Source organism: Cyprinodon tularosa, unplaced genomic scaffold, assembly GCF_016077235.1.
Source record: "Cyprinodon tularosa strain WSP-4 unplaced genomic scaffold, ASM1607723v1 ctg30, whole genome shotgun sequence".
In the NCBI taxonomy this organism is placed as follows: domain Eukaryota; kingdom Metazoa; phylum Chordata; class Actinopteri; order Cyprinodontiformes; family Cyprinodontidae; genus Cyprinodon; species Cyprinodon tularosa.
The window spans coordinates 1,705,870-1,729,770 of record NW_024039008.1 but is presented as its reverse complement, the minus strand read 5'-3'; the positions used below and the strand labels follow the sequence as shown (position 1 = coordinate 1,729,770).

The following is a 23,901-nucleotide window of genomic DNA, read 5'->3' as shown; positions in this document are numbered from 1 at the left end:
CCTTCCTCACTACATCTCTCAGTCTGCAGCTTTCTGCTGACTCCAGGAATTATGATCCATTTCCCGTCCGCGGGAATAATAGAATACGGGGGGGGGGTCGGCAACAGCTCTGTGGAACAGTAGTGAGCAGTCCAGCTTCACTATGGTTACATTGTGTGTGTCGGGGTGTGTGTGTCTGCGATATGCATTCAGATCCAGATGTGAAAACATGCTTCATTTTCCTTTTCATTTCCATAAACTTCACACAGAGACAGAAACACATATTTCAGCCTCTGTTAATGCTCATAAATCTTTGCCCTCCCTCTAGTTATCTTGACAGTAAACGCCTCGCATACACAACCACGCGACAGGCAGCGGGATTTCTCTCCGCCAGAGCCTCTGGGCACTTAACACTATCGGCAGTCAGATCCAGCCACTCTAGTGTGTTTGGAGTGTGTGAGGAGTGTGTCCTCAGCCGCGTAAATATTTATCACACGGCTACCCCTGGAATTTTAATGAGCACTGATGGAGAGCAGTCAACACGGCCAAGCCAGAGGACAGACAGACGGGAAGTTAGAGTTTGTGAGCTTTAGTTTTGGCTTCTTAATTTCAGAGTTTGTCTCTATCGATTTCCTTTGGAGAATTAGAGCCTGTCCAATAAAAATGTACCACAACAGCTGTTTATCCTCATTATTTCTCCCTGTGTCATCCCTCAAATAGATTTTTGAAGAAGTAGATTCATTTCTGCTTCATGCAAATAAAGTTACTTAGTGCCTATAGTGGCTTATTGGAACTTTATTGGATGTTTGCTTTGACAAACAATCGCCACTACAGCTATTTTTCAGATTCCCTGCACTGTTTAATGTATTGACCACATGCTGATCTTATGTTTATTTTTTCAATTTTTTGGTTATTTTTTAATATCCCACAAGCTTAATATTTACTTAACTGCTCTATAATGTTGCAGAAAATATTTTAAAATACATTGCAAGATGTTTTGCAAAAAAGACCCATAAAAAAAACAACATAAAAACAAGGTAGATTTTTATTTCTAGCTTGTCCACCATCTCTGTGTACAATTAACATCCTGAATTTTTATTTTCTTTTTGCGTCAAAACAAGTACAAAACATTTTGAGAGTTGTAGAAAAAAAAAAACTCACCCTTTTGCCTTCTTTATTTAAGCTTTTTAATTATACATCTTTTTACATATTTTTGCCACGTGTGTGAGCGTAGTCATGTGAGCGGGGCACGTACCCATCAGGGTGACAGGGCCACCCCTTAGAGGTCACTTAACACATTGTGTGGAGGCCAAGCTGCATGGGGAGCCAGGGAAGGAAACCTGAGCTGTAACTCGCAGCTCTTTCTCACACACAGACACACCGACACGCAAACACACGTATAGAAAGAGACACACTGGGCCTGACCTTTTGGCTTGTAGCTGGGAGTGGCTAATAACTGTCTTGAATTCCCAAAGACCCTGCAGACTGCTATTCATTTATTACACTAATGCTTTATTGGCTTGATGAAACGTTAGTCATGAAGTGGCTCGTTTGCGTTGCCAAAAGAACCACATGTCAAACTTTTAGGTCTTCTTCTCTCCCCTTTAGAAAACATTTTAAATGGTAACTGTGTTTATATCAGATACTTATATTTGATGTTGGCAGTTTTTATCTTTTACTCTGCCTTCAGGTTATACTATAATTTAAAGGCTGGCACAAAACAAATAAGATTACCATATAAATCATACACCTTTGCTTTTTGCTCTAGTAGTAATGTGTAACAATAATTGCTAAAAAAAAAAAAAGTATTTTGTATATTTTAGTTACACTTTGGTTTGATGTTTCATTTTTCTTATTTTGTTTGAGGAGGTATGCATGCATGTTCTACATTTAACATTATGTAGAAAAGTTTTTCAAAGCATTTAAGTGACCTTCCCGGTTTGCTGGATTTTTGGCCCATTCCTGACAGAACTGGTATAAGTGAATCAGGTTTTACGAATGCTTTGCTTGTACACACCTTTTAATCTCATCCTATAATGGCTTAATGGAATTAAGATAAAAGCTATATGATGACCACTCTACACCATTGACTTTCCTGCTCTTAACACCAGGCTCACGCTGAGTGCGGTTCAGCTGCTGTGCGAGAACTGGGAAGAACCCAAATCATTAAAATCAATGATTTAGGTTCATATCAAAGATTTGGGTTTACGTTCAGCCACAGTGTGGTGTAGGTGTGTTTAGCCAGTGTGCAGATCAACAAAGTCTTTCCACAAAAAGACATTTGGCCAGATGCCACAACATCAAAAGGAAGTAAAAAGGAGCGCTACAGCAGGTCATTCATCCCTGCTGCCATCAGACTTTACAATGCCACCACACTATAACCTGGTGTAATAACTGTGCAATAACTGTGTGATACCCTCTGGCTTCACCTATAAGAGCCCTCACCTATTTCAGTTACCTCACCTATACTATTTATCTATTTAACAAAACCAGAATCCGCACTTTACCTGCTACTATTTTACAGTACATAAGATGTCTCGCCCACAGACAGCTGGAAATAGGCAACAGCACCCCTTGCGACCCTGCTTGGGATAAGCGTGACAGAAAGTGGATGGATGGAAGATATTCTATATATAAAACAGGTTATATCTCTCCTTCTTTATTTTTATACCATCCACTGTATATATCTGGATGCACTGTTCTTCATGCACTGTTTCCTCTTATGTGCACCTTCTGTTGTTTTAAGAGCCAATGTCACAAGTTCAATTCTCCATTGTGATATCAATAAAGTTGTTTTAAGAGCCAATGTCACAAGTTCAATTCTCCATTGTGATATCAATAAAGTTCTATCTAATCTAATCTAATCTATTGAAGCTCCTGAATTTTGCATGACAAATGGTGCCAGACAGGAAAGTCCCGCTGATTTTCAGAATAAAGTTAACCCACCATCATACGTTAACTTGTTCCAAAAAAGTAAAAAAAATGATCCACTGGACTTTGTTTCCAAGTTGGAAGACATTTTGCTTCCCATTCAGGAAGCTTCTTTTAATTCAAAATGTCAGAAATAGCATTAAGTTTAGGTCTTTATAGAGTGGTCTGAAACCAGGCCTTGTTTTGGCTTAGAAACATGCAAATTGAAACCTAACAAGCAGGTCCACCCCTTTGAAATGGTGGTCGTTTTGTTTCTTTGTTAGCCTGTAATACCCCAAACCTGTCTATGCCTCTGAAAAAGGGGGGGTCGTTGAAGGGCATTGTTGGCCTGGTTGAAGGGCTGAGGTGCTCTGTTCCCCTGTACTGGGGTGGGGGTTGAAATGATGGTTGAAATGATGGCGGGAAGGAATCATCTCAATCGCTGATTTTTTAAAGTTGAAATCTGAGTCCCCCAACTCTGCTAAAGGTTGTTTTTTTCTTTCTTAACATAGATGGCTTCCTCCACTTCCCTCTCAAACCACCTATCTTCTCTGTCCAAAATTTTAACATTCTGGTCCTCAAAAGAATGTCCTCGGTCCATAAGGTTTAGATGTACTGCAGAGTCTTGTAACAAGGAGGTCACTCTTCTGTGTTGGGCCATGCCAATTGGGCAACAGAAGACAATGCTTCGGTCCACTCTATAAAGCCTTGAACTCAATGCTATTTCTGACATTTTTAATTGAAAAAGCTTCCTGGATGGGAAGCGAAACATCTTCCCACTTAGAAACAAAGTCCAGTGGATTGTTTTTGAACCTTTTTGGAATAACTATGAGCTGGATTACTTGGAATCTTCACCAGCATACGTTAACTTGACTAACAAAAACAACACAACAAAAGAGAAACTGATAAAAAGCGACATTGATGTTCACCGATAACAAGTTTTTGCCCAGCAACTCCCAGAAAGAGTTTGAACCACGTGGCCTTTTTCTCTTTCGAGTTGTGTTTCTGCAGCTTGAGCTGCAGCAAGGACAGCCTGGTTGCAGCAATCAGTGTGAGTGACTTTCTGCACCACATTGGTACTGCAACTGCACAGCAGCTGCATTGTGTACAGTGTGAGCCTGTAAGGCGTAAGCCCCTTTCTCACCGGTGTGGCAGTATACTTGGAGTCATTACTTCACTATTTGGTATGGTTCTCCAGTCTCTCCAGCAGCAAAAGATCCACACAGCGTACCTTCAACCATTAGTCCCATAGTTAGGATAGAGTTGTCATGCTTTCTTTCTTTTTTCTAACGTAAATTCACTACTGGGCATTGCGGCCAAAATTTTGGGCCTTCTTCCTTAGTGCTTTTGCAAACTATAATCTGTTTTTTTATATTTTTTGGGAAGATTTGTGGGTGGCATTTCTGTCCATATCTATGGATAAAGACACAACTTCATTGGTGTCAACTTCAGCCAGCGTCTTCACAAGGTCTTTGTTTTTTTCTGGGGTTAATTTCTTTAACACAGAATCGGTTTCCCTTCTAGAATTGTATTAAGTTGGACATTCCTATGCTGTACCTTTCCATTTACTTGTTGAACAGAGACCCGTAGTCGCTCAGCATCTGATATTGCACACAGCCTGATTTTATTTGTTTTTGTTTTCCTTTTTTATTTTGTCACGCAAGGAATCATTATGTTCTCGTTATATAGGTGTGCCGCAAATGTTGATATATACAAACTCAGAAATTTACGAAATAGTGCAATCATTACCAGGAGATTACAATATTGTTTGAAGGTATTGTCATCATAGTTTATGAAAATGTCAAAGATTCAGGGTTGTGATTTTCTATGCAGTGCGGATGTAATTATCTGATTTTAGTAGTACTTTTGTGTTACATGTGCTCCGTATTCAGCTTACATTAGTAGAAACTGATCACATGATTATCTACGATGATTTGTCTGTTAGGGAAAGCAGCAGCTTAGAGTAAATGAGGCATGACTTTCAGAGGCAGTAAGCCTACAACTTCACATTCAAGACAGGTATAGAAGAAAATAAACAAAAAGTATGAAATGTATAATGCAAAGCATTCACCGTGTAGGAAAGATAAATTGTTTATTCAATTGAGATGTAAACACAAAATATCAGTAAATATAGGTTAAAAAAACAGCAACAAGATAAATTTGTTAAAATGGCAAATTATGACGTTTACTCGACAGAGAAAAAACAATCCTGCTCACCAATTACCAGGCAGTTCATAAAATATTACAGAATTTAAATTTGTTAATTTGTTGAAAATTCAAACTCAGTCATATACTCTAAGCCTTTATTTTGATATTATGATCAGGGCTTACATAAATTATAAAACCAAAAGGTAAAAAGCAGACACAATTAGAATATTATGTAAAAATAAAAAAATACATATATTTATTGGGCTGAAGCAATTAATTGGAGGCATTGTGATTAATCGATTATTGAAATAATCATCAACTAGTTTAATTTATTATCATTCAGGTCATCACAACCCTACTAAAACCAGTTAATTAGTTTAAATGGAAATTGTACATAATGTTTATTTATAAAGTAGTTTATTTTATATAGATCATTATTAAAAGAGTAGGATGTATTCTGTAAGCATAGTCTGACAACGTATAAAACCCCATTTCCTTCGATTGAAGATGCTGCCTGACCAGAGCCCAGCATATCAATACCATCTCCAACCAAAACAACAAACTTTTCTTGCTTCCAAGGTCATAAATGACAGTCTGTAGAGCAAAATATTGCTGTTCCAACACAGCTTCATCCCTTACATTAAGAAACTGTTGGACTCAAATTAACCCCTGCATGCCGACTCCCACACCCTCCATTGTCCTTCTCCATCGCTGAGAATTTGTCTTTTCCCAGGGTTTAACACCCCTGTCTATTTATCATTTATAGGCCTACAATCAATTTTCTGCTTAATTTACATTGAGAAATATATGGCATGTGTACAAGTTCTACTTTCTTTTACATGATTTTCTATGTTTCTATTATTAATTTAAGCTAGTTTTTATGACAATGTGCAGAGTTTGTTAAATTTTTTAAGATGCCGTTGGTATTCCTCTTAAAGGAATAGTACACCCAAAACATGATTAGCCTTCATTTTCTACTCACCCCCATGCTGAACAACACTCTGGAGTACTTTTTTGATATCTCAAATGCATCTGGAGATCTGGGAGGCTTCTTGCTGTCTGCTGACATTCAAATAATGGAGGTCTATGGTGCCCGAGGCAGAAAGGTCCATAAAAGTCCCCAAAAAACGTGTCAATATTCCTCCATACTGCTCGTCCAATGTATTCCAAGTGTCCTGAGTGGGTAGCGTCCATAATTTACTCGAAACAAAGTAATTTAGAATGTTTTAGAGCCTAAACAGTAGTGTATAGGATTTCCTAAAAGCGCGCGCCTGCGAGTTCACGACTCTACAGAAACCGCGGCAGACCAAACCAGATGAAAGTGCGCATTCAGCTCGGCAAAGAACTTATGCTCTTCCTCAACACTGAAGTCCTCAGACATTTTTCTTTCGTTGTTTCTTTCTTTGCACAAGTAAACAGCACATTTCTTCTTCTACGCTTGCATTATCGGCAGAGCAGACGCTGAATGCGCACTTTCATCTGGTTTGGTCTGCCGCGGTTTCCGTAGAGTCGCGCTTTTAGGAAATCCTATACACTACTGTTTATGCTCTAAAAACATTCTAAATGACTTCGTTTCGAGTAAATTCTGGACGCTACCCACTCAGGACACTTGGAATACATTGGACGAGCAGTATGGAGGAATATTGACACGTTTTTTTGTGGACTTTCATGGACCTTTCTGCCTCGGGCGCTATGGACCTCCATTATTTGAATGTCAGCAGACAGCAAGAAGCCTCCCAGATCTCCAGATGCATTTGAGATATCAAAAAAGTACTCCAGAGTGTTGTTCAGCATGGGGGTGAGTAGAAAATGAAGGCTAATCATGTTTTGGGTGTACTATTCCTTTGACATATTGAGACATAGCAGAATTATTTCATCTAGATTTGTGTTTGTAAGGATATAATAAGGATAGGGTCCTGAAGGCTCCTCCTCTTATTTCCTACTGCTGCTGTCCACCACCTTCCTGACAGTGGAAGTGCCTGCAGCACCAGTGCTGTTCTCTGAACTGACACTCTCTCGTCCATCTTTATAAAACAAATAAAATAAAATACCAAAGCCCCTGATAGTTTCCCATCATTTCACTTACTGACCCTCTGCATTTTCAGTGTTGATATAACAGCAAATATGTTCTCAATCCTAACAAAATTTGACATTCTTAAATAGAGAAGTATAATCGAACTTTTTAGTGGAGTTCATACATTTACACAAATTCTGAACTCCTGGACCTCTTAAGATTAAATATTTATGTTCTAGTGGAGTGGCGGCTTTTAGACCACATTCAGAGTTAGCATTATCCTTTGTAACAATTTAAAGTATTTTTCTTATTATTAAGTCAGTTTTGGCTTCCTTAGGGTACTCAAAGTGGAACTCACCTCTTTATTAAACCAACTGTATGGGGTACCCCTATTGTCTTTCTTATAGGTAGCCTTAGAAAAAAAGAAATGGGGGTGCAGGGTTTTCTCTACCTTTTTCCAATTCCTTATTGCTCAGCCTGTGGGGGATTCAGCTTGGCAGAAACCGACTAAATCTCACTAATGGCATTGACTGTTTATTTGAAAAATAAATCACAACCCGAACAGAGCCGCTGGCCCCATCTACAGTTGAGCGGGGCAGGCCAGCCGCCAGGCCACTTGGAAATGTCCCGGTGCTGCCATTAGCCCCTGTCCAATCCTGCACCAGAACCAACATTTCAAATGTCCTTGAGGCTTCTATCAAAGCAACATGAGCTTCTGTTGTTCTATCAGGGCATGCCACAGGCTGTTTTCCTCTTTATTAGATCACGATAGTGCAGTATCTGATGCAAAGGGAGAGACAGCCAACTACTTAATGCATAGAAACATGTTTTTTAAAAGTCATTTCTTTTTAAAACATCTTTTTTCTATCTTATGTAATATTCTATTTTTGTGAGACAATGAATCTTTGGTTTTTATTATCTGGAAACCATCATCATAAAAATCCCCCCAAAATACAGGCATGAAATATTTAACTCTGTATGAAAGAAATTCCTTTAATAAATGTTTTACTTCGCAAAAATGAGTTGAAAAATGTTAATGTTAATGTTAATTTTTTTCATGTAGCTCGACATCTTAAATGTATATGACATAATAGTTAAAGATGTAGTTAAGATCATTCAGATTTTGATAAATAACAGGGGGCATTACTTAAATTAGTCTAAGTAAATCCAACAAATAATTAAGTGAAACATTTTTTGTCTTTTGCCATTTTTGAAGTTTGTACACACTTTAGTAAACCTAAGGGGATGCTTATCCCCCAATATTGATGGTTTAGTACAGTTTTACGTGAAGCAGAGATTTATTTTATTTTAAATATGTATGAAAATGTTTTTTAAAACACATTTCCTGTGTCTTGCTTCGGCACATAAGTCTCTGGTTTCAGGTCTCCTGCTCCTTCAGTCCTCACTTCCCTCCAGCTGAAACTGAGGGCCTTTTGTGCTGTAAAGGAAGTGATAAGTTGAGGCGATGCAGGCGGAGGCGTGTTAGAAATTGACCAGTGACAGATTTGTGACTGTAAGTTGAAGCAGCATCAAAATGACGAGGTCCTTTCTGTTTGCTGTGAGTGTGTCCCCACCTGCGCACAGGTATTGGCTCACACACCTGTTGGCACTAAGAACACGCCCGACGGTCATGTTGACCTGTTTTTCCTCTTTGTCTCTCCTTTACCTTCTCGTCATTTGTGCTCGAGTTTTTTTCATTGCGGTTATAAAAAGCTCAGGATCGGGGTTGAATTCTTCCATCCATATCCAGGCAAGGTCAAAGATGAGAACATGTGGGCCTCGTTGGAACATCTGGGTCTGCAGGGGGACACGCAGGGACCGTGGGCTCCAGACTCTCACAGCGCTCTTTATCTGATTTCCTTTGAAGTCTGTGTATTTGCAGCCTCATGTCCACTACTGTACAAATACCAGAGACACCACTGGACGTCTAAAACCACATCTTTTGGTCTCCCAGCATGCAACCCTCAGAGACAGCCAGAAGAAAGGGTCTCTTTTAGTAGAATCTGTGATCCATCTCCCATTAGTGGGAAGGATTACAGTAAGGAGAAAAATAACCTTACTATAAGGATATTTTCCCACCTATGATGTGTAATTGTAACTGCTGTAATGTGAGTGTGGTTGTGTGCTTTTGTGTGTGTGCTCATACATGCTAAATGTTTGTATGTGTGCCCCGATATGTTCTGAGGTCAGCCCCTGTGTGCTCTGTGATTTATTGTAAGGCCTTGCAGTGATACCAGAATTCCTTTGCGTTAAATGCCTGCTCTAAGGGCCTTTTTACTGCCTCTGTGCTTTATGGACCATGATCGTTCTCTATTTGTCTCTCACCTCCACATTTCTGAGGATTTTTTTTTTTTTATGGCTTCTGGTCTCTATTGGAGTTGATGGTATCAGGGAACCTTCAAGCGGGGACATGGGGAATGGTGAGATACGTACTTTAAAAGGAGATGAAAAAGATTTTCTATTATAAAATAAAGAATGTACTTTATCTTTTAGAATCTGGTGGAGTAGAATCATTGCAATTTTAAAGATTATAATAATTTGGGAGGAATGTTTAATCTCTTTCTTTAATTATCAAATGTGGAAAACTTTACAGATCCTGTTTAAAAACATTTTATCTAATATGTAAAGGCAATTTAGTAATAGCAGTTAACCTAACCTAATTGGAGCATGGCAGGAAATGAGGGAACCCAGAGAGAATTCATGCACACACAAGGACATACGTCTACAAATACAAAGACTTAAAGACAGGATTCAAACTTTGGACCTTTGTGCTGCAAGATGCTGATGGCTCTTGTTTCTTAAGAGCAATAGTCATATTGTGTCATACTTCCTATACTGCAAAAAATGGAAATCTAATTGAGAAATTTTCTTAAAATAAGTAAATTTTTTCTCGAATTGAGGACGAAAGTGAGACACTTTGCCAATGGAAGAAGACAATTTACATTTGAAATAAGAAAAATCTATTGCATTGTCTTATTTCAAGTTCATATTATCTAATTATGTTATTTTAAGAGTAAAGATACTAATTTCATTGGCAAATCATCTTATTTACCTGCTCATTGTAAGGGTAAGTACACTACCTGAGACCAGTCAAACAGTCATGGTTTCTCCCTTTCAGTTTTATTTGTGGCCTGACATTAGGAGCAGTTGTAGGTTTTATGGAGTTAGAAACTAATTAATTCAATTCCCCCTCCCCCAATGACTTTTTTTCACTGCTCATTTCCAGCTTTTATTTCCAGTTTTTGTTACCATCACTTCTCCAAAATTGCAGTTCCTGGCTGCTTCAAACTGGATGCAGAAAAAGTTAGGATTTAGTTCCAAATTGGATCCATATGAAGATTATATAGTGCCCGCATCTGTTAGTGGTTCATGTTGAATTATTCGCTACATGCTCTGTTTGGGGAGAGTTCATTTGGCCGCAGAACACTCTCGTTAGCAGCTCGACTTCAGCTTTGCTTTCACCAAGCAACTCTACGCAGACAGGTCTTCGACGAAGAGACTGTCCGTCACCTGTAGAAATCCTGTCTGACAAAGACCAGATGCAGGATTAACTTCCTGAATGCTGAACTGTGTGGTTGTGTGCTAAGCAGACAGACTTAGGACAGGAGTCTGATTTCAACAGATGCTAAGCTCAGATGGAAATTCAGTGGTTTTTCAGTGTGTCGGACAAAAACAAAGGGAATAAAATGGGAAATAACTGCTTCTGTTATTTTAGACTATGTAATTCTTTTTTGGTTTGTTTTTGTTTTTGTTTTTAATCCAACTTCTAATATTAAATTACATCAAGTGCCCTCTTTGAACTGGTTTACTGGCAAGGTCTTATAGATATATTGGGTGTGTTCACAGAAACTTTTACTTATTAAGTCAATTGGGGGGGGGGCATGGGGGCATGTCCCCTGCACTTTTTCAAGAGTCCGTTTTGGTCCCCTGCACTTTTTAATGTCCAAAGGCAGTGTTACGCTGCAGCATAAGGAGAGTCGTCAAGCACTAGGACCAAGCAGAAAACCTCAGCTCAATCTGAAGCCTGCTTCCCTGAGTTTAGACCGCCCACAAAGCTCCTGATTGGCCCTCTTTTCTTGTGCGATTGGCTGTCACCGCTGTCACTCCTGAGAAGCTCACACAGGAGATCTACTAGAAAACACACTGAACTTATATATAAGTTATATTGAAAAATACTTGCAAATGTATGGTGCTGTAAAGCTACCACTTCAATCACTTTTTAAGTTGCTTAAGTAAACATAACTGAGTAAAAGTAGGTAGTAATTGCCCACTTTAAACAACAGTATTAAAATCAGAGGTCAAAGTATACTCGGTTTAGTGTATCTTTTAACCTAATTTTGAAGAAGTGAACCAACAAAGCCTTGTTATGGCTTAGAAATCATGCAAATTGAACCGAAAACAGGTCCCCTTATTATTGTGGAGTCGTTGAGCTTTGGTATTGCAGTCCAACCAAGACCTCAACAACTCTCCATTACTAAGGGGCGGACCTGTTTTCGCTCCAATTTGTTTTCTAAGCCATAAGATGGCTTTGTTGGGCTACACTATAAAGCTTGGAACTGAATTCTAATCCAGACATTTTAAATTGAAAAAGCTTCCTGGATGGGAAGCTAAACGTCTTCAAACTTCTAAAACAAAGTCCAGTGTTTTGTTTTTAATTTTTTTTTTTACTTTTTCGTAATGGCTATGACCTGGACGACTGAGAATCTTCACCAGCATATCCAACTCTTGCAAACTAAAATCATTAATCAAAGAAGAGAAATATCCACTTTGCTTGTCCCTCTAGCATACATTTTAAGAAATAATGTTTATTTTCTAAAATGAAGACATAAGTTATCTTCCACAGGAAAGTTATTTATATTTCACAAGATCACAATATAAGCCAGAAAAAAAGAGTAGTGTTTATAGACAAGCAGAAGGGTCTTCATCTTTTAACACCATTATTTCAAAGAACAACCCAAGCATGGCTAAGGCAGTGATGGGATAACAGTTCTCAGTAAAAATGACTTTCTCACCTGTGTGTGTGTAGGGGTGTGTGTGTCTGTGTTGCTTTTTTTCTGCTCTGGCTTTTACTTTTTCACTTTACTGGTTTAATGGAAACACGGTTGAGGCAAATTACGAGTAATATGCAAAAGTCAATTAGCTCAGCAACAAAATTGTTGTTTTTTTAGCCTGGACCTTAATAATGGGCTTGTTTAAAGTTTGTCTTAATCTAAATATTTGTAATAGCCAGTGTATCTGTAGTTCCCATGGATACAATAAAAAAAAAATCTATGTTCAAGCGGTTCAAGTAAGATTAATTCTACTGATATTACTCTTAATTTTCCAACATATTGCTAGACTAAAGCCAAGAAAATGGTGAACAAAAAGGTTTTTGAAGTAGTGATTGCAAAAATCATAAAAATGATTTACACTGCTAGTTATTTAATGATTATTAAAATCTGTTTGGGTTGTCCCTCTAGCATTAGTTTTCAGGAACGGCTCATTTTCCCAAAATGAAAAAATAAGTTTTCTGCTCCAGCTTAGATGTTTACTTTTCTCAAGATCACATCAGAATCAGCTAAAATACATCTGAGCTACCACTTAAAGGAACCTGTCATCCACCTGAATCTAATTTTAATAACTATTGGATCCAAGAATACATAAATCCCATGAAAGATAATACTGCAAAAACTCTTTCATTGGAAAGCTTAAGCTTGATTAAAGTCTCTTTCAATCGCTGTTGCTTTTGTTTTCCACAACAATAGCTTATGTTCTTTTTATCCGCATTTAAACTCAACCTTTTGTTTTCAAGTAGTAAATGGTGAACTGAAGGGAGAACCAGCTGTGTTGGACAGCTGAGAAGAAAGCCAAATAAGCCAGTGACTCACAGAAATCAAATATGTTTCTGATGGTTTCAAACCCTAAATCATAAAAGGAAAAAAATCACTGCAATTTTCTAGATGCTCCAAAGCTGTCCTGACTCTGCTGAGCCACTAGAAGGAAGTCCATGGTATATAGTTTACTTTAATATGATTTATTTGGGGGATGATGGATCCAATATCTTTCTTTTGGAGCTGAGTTCATTTGTTAGAAATGGAGAAAAGCAACAATTCCTGTTTGAAAATGTTTGAACCATGTGAAAAAGATAATCCCTTAAATTCAATTATAGATCACAAAAAAATACCCTGAATTAATCTTTATAGTTGTTTGGATAGGTCGCAAAGTGGTGGCTGTTTTAAGGCTTTAGCATTAGATACATTCCATATATTTTTAAGATTTATTTCCTCCTTGAAGGGATTGCTGGATGACAACAAGTAGATCAATCCTAAAGTGCCACTTAAATCTGGTTCTTAAAAGATATATCTGATTCAGACTGCTTCTCCATAATGAACTAACCGATGCTACAGATTATAAGTCTGCAGTGAAAATGTGGTTTTTAATCTTTATGTAAAGCACAAATATGACCTTTCAAGTGCATTGGTTCATTATCTGTGATCATTAAAATGAGAAAGGGAAAAATCAGGAGTTTTAAAAATAGTGCCTTGCTTGGCTGTTCTTCAGTCGTAAAAATGTCTCCCATGTCACCCAAGTAATGATACACACAGGTTAGCAGTAAATAAGGTTCTGCCATGATTTAGGTCAAACATAGTTTAGCTCACCTCACCAACATTCAGGACTGTGGCCAACGCAGAGCAGCACCGCTGCTCTGTGTTTCCATCACCCCTCTCAATTTCCTCAGTTAGTTCTGTGGTTAGGTCATGTTCAGTTGGATCCTGGTGCATTAAGCTGCCATGCTGTCCTGACCTGCTTATTGTGCAACGCAGCAAAAAAGGAATTAAGCTTATACTGTTCTGTGGACCTCAGATAATTTACAGAAGTTTCAGCTTTAATGTTATGAAAATCAACAGGTTTTTTTTCACTCAGAGGTTAAATAAATAGTTTTTTATTCACTTCTTTGGCAGATCTGGTTTCAAATCTGATCTGGAAAGAACTGCTGATTAAATTGTTTTTCAAGTGCTCTTACATTCTTTAAAAGGTCTTGCTCAATAGTTTCTTAGGTTTTTTGTAGCACTTTGGCTTTTTTCACTTATTCTACTTTAATAACTCGTTACATTTAGAAATAAGCATGAGTTTTATTGTTACTATATACATCAGTATAAGAGCTGGAAGTGTAAATCAGCACTTTACAGTTCAAGGAAAACTAAAATTGAAGAAGATCTAAATTATAGAAATATCAGCTCTTTGAGTCTCTGCCTAACTGTCACTGGTTTTTTTTCTTTTGTTGTTTTTCTGCCTCGCCTCTTTTTTTAAAGCCCGTTTTTAATCTGTTCTTGAACTTTTTAAGTTTATGATTTTTTGTTTTTAATATCTTTTATTCCTTACATTGTCAATAGATTCTTTTAAAGTGATTTCAGCTGCTCTGTTGATCAGAATTTGGTGTAGCTCTTAATTAAATGTGGTTAATCACATTTAATTTATGCTTATCAAGAGGAAAGTTAACTTTAACATAAGCCTATCTTCACAACATTTAAATAAAATTAGCTTTTTTAGAAAGGAAGAAAGGAATTTGACTTTGGCTTCACATGCTTGATTCCTAAATACATTAAGAACAAACATATCAACTTTAGGGGACGAAGAAAATATATTTTTATGTTCACCCAAATAATAGCTCAGATCAGAAAGTTTTTTTCTTGATAGATTATAATAAAACAAAAGTTTTATTTGTATTTACTATTAATTGTGTCTAGTAGAATTTTTAAGGAGTTCAAATTGTAAAGTATAAAAACAAAGCAAGAAAATAAAGAAATTCTCGATAGTATTTGGATCTAAGAAAGACAAGGCAGTTTTAAATTCCAATCTTAACCACTTGTGCTTCATTATTTTCAGCTCTTTATTGTTAAAAGTATTATCAGATCTATAATCAAATTAATGCAGGTTAACTTAAATTACTTAAAGCTGCAAAATATTCTAAACATCCAAAGATTTTAACGATTTCCAAATGTTTTTTTGTTTTTTTTTTATTAAGAACTGCTTAGAGGATAAGGATGATAAATGTCTCCTCTACTTGCTGAAGCCTTTTTAATACTTCTTTGCGATGGAATATTTATCTGATAGCATATCATCTGTAGTCATAACATACTCTTTTACCATTAGAATATCATCATATTATTATTTATTTGATATTATTTATCATAATACCTTCTATTAACAATGCCTTCTTGATGTGATATTTGTGTTGATTTTTTTCTTAGTGCCATACTAGTTCTCCTTCCCATTTTCTGTCATCTACAGGGAAATATAGGATGAAGCAAAAAGTGTATAAAGCAAATAAAGACCATCTAAATATCATCTCTCTAAACCCCAAACATCTTTATTTATTCATCTGTTTGATAAGTTTTCTGCAAATAACTCTTTGGAAATTGACTTTTTCTGTCTGTCTATTATCTTTGGTTGTTTTGTTTCTTTAGAAATATGAAAATGTTGGAATTCTTTCATTTGGTTTGTTGACAAAAAGGAAAATTGTTTTAAGATTTAGTTTAGACACAAACATGGCTTTATAACCACATATGCTTTATTAAAACAAGAAACACATGCAGGATCTACAGAAACACTCAGACAATCTTGGGAACTGTTCAAGATCATTTAAAAGTCCTGTACTTCTAATTTACACCAGAGTCTGAGTGCGGTTTGTCACAATAAACCCCGTTCTGATCAGCAGACGGCTTTCTGTGTTCTCTCCTATAAGGTGATCATTCATTGTGTTGCAGTAGATCTGACCTACTGCTCAATGCAGTGCTTCTCTCTTTCTGCTCTCAGCAAACAGTCGCAGTTTGTGAGACTTAAATGATGTCAAATGAATGTGAACAGCAGGTGTGTCTGCAGCTTCTGACCAGCATTCGTGACAAGACTGTGCCAAGCTCCAAAATGTTCTCCATTAGGAACCCTAATCAATATAATTATGAAGCAAGTGGATTATTTAATGTAATTTTGGAGTAAGTCACCCAATTATAATTGCATTCAGGTCCATGATGAATTATGTCTCGTTTGCTGCAGGTAATTAGTCTGAAAATGTTTCCAGTTATGGCTTCAGAGCCAGAAATCAAAAAGTTGGTGAGTAATGTACAGAGCTGCTCACATGAGAAAGAGCTGTTTGTCCTGCTGTTTCAGACGGAGCAGAAAAAAATGGGCCTGAGCTCCGTTTAGAGCGAGAGCAGTTAAAAAAAAAAAAACACAGCTCACCCGGAACTGAACCAGGTTTGCAGCTTGGGCCGGATAATCTTAAACCAAAGTGCGTCAGAGTCAGAATCGGCCTGTACTTGTTCCCGCGGTGTGTGTTCAGTGTTCTTGCCTTTGTGTGTAATCAGAAGAGTGTGATTAAGCGCCGTGGAGCCTCTGCGAGATGTGGGTCCCTGCTCTCTCAAAGGCTGAGCTATGCCAGCGCTGCTGTGTGCGTTCCTCTGTAATAAGATCACCTAGAAAAGACGTTTTCAAGAGGTCCAAAGCCAGATAACAACGCTGCTCTCTTTTCACACTTTTTGCTCTTTACAAAAGGCCTAAAGTTAAAGGAAAGCACCCGGGTCCAAACTATTGAAAGTGCCGCTGTGAGCTGCAGTAAAATTTGAGCTTTACACTCAAGGTTTGACGTGTTTTAAAAAGACACCAACTTCATGCACAAGGCTCAGAGGGAAATTAGGTCCACCGAGCTTGTTTGACTCCCGAACTGATCTTATCGTCCATTATAGCGGTGGAACCGATCCATCTAAAGTCTAACTTTAAATGGGAAATTCTTACATTTTCTGTTTCATTGTGCTGGCTTAAAGATGACTCAAAGTTTATTTACATATTTAGGCTGACTCTGAGAATTGCTCCTTGCCCTTGACTGTTAGCACTTAACCCTACAGGCAGAGTATCCCATTTGTTTTTGTGCAGCTGTGGTCCAGCCAAGAGAAACAGCCTCTAAGGCCCCAAAATCAGTGACCGTTCAGGGCCCTGCTCGCAAGAAAAAGAGAAGTTAGCATTGCTTTCAGATCCCCTGATATACAAATGTTCTCAGTTAACAGTCTCTTCACCACAGAGTAACCATTATAAGGTCTAGTTTGAATAATAAAATCTCATTTATCATTATAATGCAAAGAAAAAATATAACATATTTTGAAATATACTGCCACACCAACATTTATTGGGTTATTTTGTTTAATGCAGGCCAGTAAAATGTATCTGTTTAAAAATACATTGTTACGGAACAGAAATGGAAAATAAACTGTAATGTATATTTTTGAATGACTCTGATGTAATGACTTAGTGAAACATTATGTACACAAAGGTTTAACAGAATATACAAGCAAGTAGAGTAGTCATCAGAACATGAAGGAGCATCCCATCCCTCAGGGAAAATTGTAAGCTCTCATTGAATGAGTTGTGAGTTACGGGGAGTGGCCAATATTGCTCGTAGGATTAACTCTAGGAAATAGAATTTAGCTTTAGAAGGAACCTTCGTTTTATTGAAGCTAAACAACACAGGTATAAAAACCCTGCAGAGGATTTTGAAGGAAGCTGTGAGTCATTAATGTCCCCCTACCTTCTGTTCAGGAAGGTTTCAGAGCTGCTGCAGCAGCAGAGCTCAGAGGCTCCCCATATCTTCTCTATAAAGCTGCTACTGTATTTATCTCAGCATTAAAACAGATCCACCTGTCTGCTACACAGCTTCCTGCTTTAACGCTCAGCTGCTGTTAAGATTATTCACTTCGTTATCGCTTTTAATGATTTTCTGAACAGGCAAGTGTTAAAATACAATTACTAGAAACTACTCTTACTATGAAAACCGTCATTTGCCCAAGGTTATTGGATGGAGCGCAATAAATTAAGCAGAATTAAGACAAAAATTCAACGAAAACAGGACTTTTAACAAATATTTTAATGTGCATTAGCAGACAGCACTTAAAAACATCTGAACTTGTTTACTATGCAAACATATGTCTCCTGGTTGGAGTTTGATGCTGCAAAGAACTGAATGAATTGAAGCATTTCCAAACCATCGGTCCTCTCAAAAAAAAATTTAACCGTGATTGAAATATTTACCTTAAAAAGAAAAGATTTTAGCTCTTATATCAGTCCTTCCTACATTCAAATCTCATCTCCAAATCCTTTAAGGATTATTTTTGTCTTTATTCATCCACACATTACCCACATGTTCCGCCTTTAAGTGGCCTCAGATTCATGTTTTTCCTTCTTTAGATTGCAGCTCATGAGAAAAGCTGAAGAGATTCAAAAGGCTGGATCTTGTTTTATAAATCCTAACCCTTCCTCTAAACTTTTATTTTCATTTGTGTTATTTAGATTTTTTTCCTTTAAGTTTATCTTTATTTATTACAAGTATTAAGATAAAAAATAACATAAAATAATACATATTGAAATGCAGGGAAAATATGTAAATTGAGGTAATGGACTAAATGAGCTCAGTTTTTATTTATTTATAAAAAGGTGATTAATTAACAAACAACTCTTAGGGTGGATGTGTTTTTACCTGATTAAACTAATACTATGTCTTTAAAATGGAACCTAGAAATGTTTTAATGAAAAAAGTTAAACATTTCTAACGTTACTCAAGAATTGAACATTAAAGGAAGACATTTTTAAGCAGAAAACTGTTCTTGTTCAGCTGCTTTTAGGCATCTGTGTTTCTGACTCTGACAGAAGTCAGAAATGATCGATGATAAAAGGCTCCCCAGAAAGATGGAGTTAGAAGGAGGAGTCGGAGAAATGCAGTGAGCTCTGAAAACATCGACGTAGAGGAGAAAGTCTCTGTTTTTTTCTCTTTTTTTTCTCTTCTGACTCTTTGGTGGTCTGAAGGAAGGTCTAACTGCATGTTGAACTCAGAGCAAAACACAACAGGGGGGGAAATGAGTTAGGGGTTCAGGAGGGGGCGGGTGGGGGTTCCTGGGCTGGGGGTTACACCACCAGAGTCCAACAATTCATCATGCTTTGGCACCGGCGAGGGCCGTCTGGACAGATCCGAGGTGGGAAGATGGGAGGGGGGGGGATTGATGGCCAGCGGGACTCTGTGACCTGCTTTTTCCCCCCCTGAGAGGAGCTGGCGTGTGTTTCTGTGTATTAAAATGAGCATGAATCTAAAGGAACAGACCTAAAGAAAGGTGGACGCAAATCATCACACACTAACTTCTCTTCCCGGTCGAAGGTTTAAATATCGACTTTCAGCTTGCTCCCAGCCATCAGATCACACATGACACATGATTTGTTTTTCTTGTTCCCCTTCCTCTCTCCTCACTACTATCCTTCCTTTCTTAGGACTTCCTGCAAGGCGACAGCACCAAGGCGTATGAGAAGCTGGCCTGGAAGCCCAAGGTTACTTTTGAGGTGCGTCTCCATCATCTGTTTGACACTCTGATAGAAAAACTGATTATTTAAACCAAATGTATTATGGTTCCATAAAATAAGAGAAAATCAAAAACAGATTATTGCAGGTTGTTCATTTTTTTAGTAGCTATAACTTAGTGGGATAATAAGATAATTTACCAAATGTTATATGTTTGGAGCACATTCATTACCTTCAAATAAGAAACCTAAAAATAATCCATAAGTGGTAGCCTTACACCTCCAAGAACTTTATTGATTGTGCCCAAAAAAATCTCAGATGATTTTTTTATGCATCTGCCATACAAAACTTCCAGAAGAATCTAGGAAAATACGGTGCAACATTTTTATTAAAATAATTATCTTAAAGTTAAACTGTTTTAATAAGCAGAAGGTGCGTTCTTCAATTAATTATTTCATTTCCATTATATAATAACTTGTAAGTTGCATATCTTTATCTAACAATGGCTTAGAAGTTTTATTTTGAGCTTAACATAGATATAATATTCATTTTTGTCAAGATGAAATGCAAAATAGTGATAAATCTTTCTAGGGGATAAAAGCTTATGTTTAACAAAAGGTTAACCCATTAAAAATATCCTTTATCTGTTCAAATAAATGATAAAGATTTACCTGATTTGTTTTTAGATTTTACTGCTTTTTTTGTCAAATTAACTCATTAAAATTCTCTAAAGTTCTCTATAGTCGGTTAGCATTTCTCAGCTCTTTGTCTTTTGAAATGTACCTGCTGCTACATGTTGTTGACCTAAACCGTCCTCACAGCGTTGGGATCCTCATTCATTTCAGGGCCCAGAAATAAACTCAGCTTAATTCAAATAAATACAGATGTTTATCACGGAGTTGTTTCCGTTTAAGCCTTTAACTGTTTCCTGTGAAAATGTGATCTCTCTGCAGGAGCTGGTGAAGGAGATGCTGGACTCTGATATCGAGCTCATGAAGCAAAATCCAAATGCCTAAAAAGCAGCTCAGCTCTTTCAGATGTGATGCAGATATTTTCGCACTCCAAGGTTCTGCCATTGACTCAGACAGGAGCAGAGCCTTTTTTCTATCTCTTCTTCTCCATTTGAAGTAATTGTGGTTTCCTTTTTTTCTCTAACCAAGAGCCAGATGTTGCCTTTTCTGTCTTTTTTTATTTTGGTTGGGTTGATTTATAAGGTTGTTTTATTATTTACAAAAACACTCCTCATGTTTGGTTCGATTAAGTCTTTATAATGGTTTATTTATGTTTCTTATTTCATTGTGGTATAATTATTTTAAAGGTTTAAATTGCTCATTTTTTAAATGACCAAACGGTATAGAAATGAATCAACTTAATATAATGTATTGCTATATTTTTGCTTTCTTGAGGTCAGTTTTTTTTTGGGACATATTGGTGATGATAAAGGGCTATGAGGTGGATAATAAAATAAATATGGCAAACACTGTGCATTTTTCTTTTTTTTTTCCAGTGAATGCTAATATTAGAAATATTACTGTGATTCCGTAGTTAATGTAGTCCTTATAGGGTTTCCCAGACGCCTCCTTTATTTCAGGTTTTTTCTGAGATCTTTTTTTTTCGACAGGAGGAGCTTCTGCCGCTGTCAGCTGGTTTTCTGTCCTCAATAATCAACACCTTTTCCTGCTGTTAGATGGTTTTCTCTGTTTTTATGCAGCCATCTTATTAAAAATATAAATACACAATTAAATAACCACTGATAGAGGTTATACCAAAGTTCACCATGCATATATCCACAAACCTTATTCTTATAACCTTTTTTTATTTCTGCTTAACGTTATATTTTAAACTTTTTTTTAACCTGAATGAGTTATGTGGACTAACTGAGGTCTCTAACATCCTTTATCCAAAATGTGTTTCTTTTTCTTTGTTTTGGTTTGTTTAATTTTTTCTTACTTTGTTTAAATATTTGCGAATTTTTAAATATGTATTATATAAAATGTGGTAAAACCACATTAACATAAATCCGAAATTTAACTTTACTTTCCAAATGTGCTGCTTCTCTTTTATTTCTATATTTATATCTTTTTTTTATGTTTTTTTTTAAGCCATCTAACATTTTTCCTCCAACATTGAAATTAATGAATATAAGTTGTTTAGGAATTTGAATGGTTTTCAAGCTAAATGGGTTGAAAATGCAGAAAACCTGCGCTTTTCAGTACTGGTCGCTGTTGCTCTCCTCCAAGCTGCTCCTTTTCAGACTTGGAGCTTTTAGCTGAGCCATGAAGGCGTCAGCTGAGCGCCACTTGGCAGAAAGTGGACCACCCCACATCCCCGCAATGTCTTTTTGCTGGACACCTTCAGCGCGTCTTAAGCTCTCTGATTGTCTTGGAGGTATAGCGCCATCTGCGCAGAGCCCGAATAGGAAACAGATGTGCTCCTGGTATTGTTTAGGGCCCTGTAACCTTAAAACACACACAGCCAGTGGCCTCACACAGGTATCCCTCAACAACAATTAAAGCTAAATCCTCTGATCAGGTCTACTGTTGGCGCACGGCAACTGTTGGAGCTTTTGGAGCTGGAGGAGGAACAAATCAATGGTTCAGGTGCATTGGAAAAAATTAAATCTAGATAAGTCATTATTTCTTAAAATAAGTGCATTTGTTCTTGGCTTGGGGAGTTAAAAGAGACATTTTGCCAATAAAACAAGACAATTTACACATAAATTGCATTGTCTTAATTCAAGTTTATATTATCTAATTATCTTATTTTAAGAGTAAAGAAACTCATTCCATTGGCAAACTATCAAATTATGGGTAAATACACTTAATTTAAGACATTTTTACTATATCGTTTTTCCAGTGTGGTTGAATTAAACTTTAGGAAGATTAAAGGTAATTAAACAATTCAGAGTTTTCAAAGAAATTTGTATTTTAAAGAAAAATTAAAATTGTATTTAAAATATCCTCGCTGCGCTTTTATGGGCTCTAAATACAGAACACGTTAATTATCCGTTACAGACCATCTTATTTAAAATACAAACTTTCACTGATAATACTTAACAGTGTTTTGCATCGGTTGTTTAAACAAGAGTTTGGACATATTGATTATTAAGCAGGTGTTGTGATTAAAATGTTCAAATAAATTCAACAAACTTAAGTGATTTATCCCGAAATCAGGCTGCAATAGTAATTAAAAAAAGAAATCCGTGAAGGCTTTTTACATCTCCTCTAAATAAAAGGGTGACGTTTCTCTAAAAATGAGACATGAGGCAAACACCTGAGTTTAAACCCTACACATTTAACATTTAATAGATCCTTCTCTGTGGCCTTTATAATCGGAGCGATAAGAAAAGCAGATCGAGATTTGGCTTCATAGGAATCAGCAGTTTGCAAAGAACCAAGAGAATCAAATCAGAGCCTGAGAATCCTGCAAAATTAAGCGCAGAAGAAAGCGATCTGCTTTATTGTTTGGACTTATTTTTTTAAAAGAAGAAAAACTGGAATCAAATGGTCAATCAAACAATGCAAGATTGATTTATCCTGCTATATTTTGTCCTACTTTGAGTATAAAAGTATAGATAAAATTGTGTCAAATGAAACAAAAAAATAATAATTTTATATAGGCTGTAATGTACTTTCTGATAAACACCACATTAAATTCATAAAAACGTATATATTTGTTTTCTCTGAAGAGATCTTCGGTGTGATTGTGGTTTTGCGCGCTGCTCCTTAAACAGGGATGAAATTCATCGACAGGCAACTAGAAACAGTCATATGTCTGCTGCCTTAAAGTGTTTGGTTAACAGAAAAAAGAACCAGCTCGTCTCGGTGTGACTTGTTAATGCCTTAATTAATCATCCTGGATGTAAAGCTTGTGCGTCTGGAAAGGTTTGGCAGCGGAAAGCCTCTCTGCTCCTCTGGAAGACTTTTTTTTTTCCTGCGCTGCAGAGCTGCATCAACAACACGACTCCAGAGAAGGTCCTTTAAGATAAGGCAGTGGCAGGGTTCTCACTGTCCTTTCCTAAAGTGCATTGTTGACATCCTCTCCACTGACCTCCAACACCCCCTTCTGTCTTGTCCTATAAGGATGAAAAACGATTCGCCCGGAGTGCCTGGATTTCCCTTCCTGCCTCAGGAGAGCCGCATCAATCACACCGACGTTTGTTTGGGAGGAAAAAACGTCGCTTCTCTATCATGGAGCACCTTTCTGCACACAATACAGGTTGCATTCGAGTCAGTTACCAACCCACTTATCTGTGGAAAAGAGCCACGGTGAAAAGAAATAAGGCGAGAGCTTTAACGCACATGTCGGATGATCCTGGCTCATCCGACTGTGGCCTTAGGGGAGCGATTGCGCGCTGGAAATGACTCTCATTTATTGTTTTTACAGCAGATTCAAAACCGCACAGACCTAAAACCGACCGACAGCTTTCACTGCTGCTTATTCAGTCAAGCAAAGGTAATTACCCTTTTATAAACAACACACACCGATGTTACATCCCAGACACCTATCCTGCAGAGAACAAATGGAATAAAGTTTA

The 23,901-nt window shown here is 37.2% G+C and overlaps 1 protein-coding gene across 1 annotated transcript in view; it reads left to right on the top strand.

Moving 5' to 3' along the window:
• Window positions 1–20,849, top strand: part of gmds (GDP-mannose 4,6-dehydratase) — a 253,457-nt gene extending 232,608 nt beyond the window's left edge. Inside the window, exons 10-11 of the mRNA XM_038291751.1 lie at window positions 19,337–19,405; window positions 20,318–20,849. Coding sequence (XP_038147679.1) covers window positions 19,337–19,405; window positions 20,318–20,380 — 132 coding nt within the window. The 3' untranslated portion in view covers window positions 20,381–20,849. The remainder of the gene's footprint in view (window positions 1–19,336; window positions 19,406–20,317) is intronic.
• The last annotated feature ends 3,052 nt before the right edge of the window (window positions 20,850–23,901 follow it).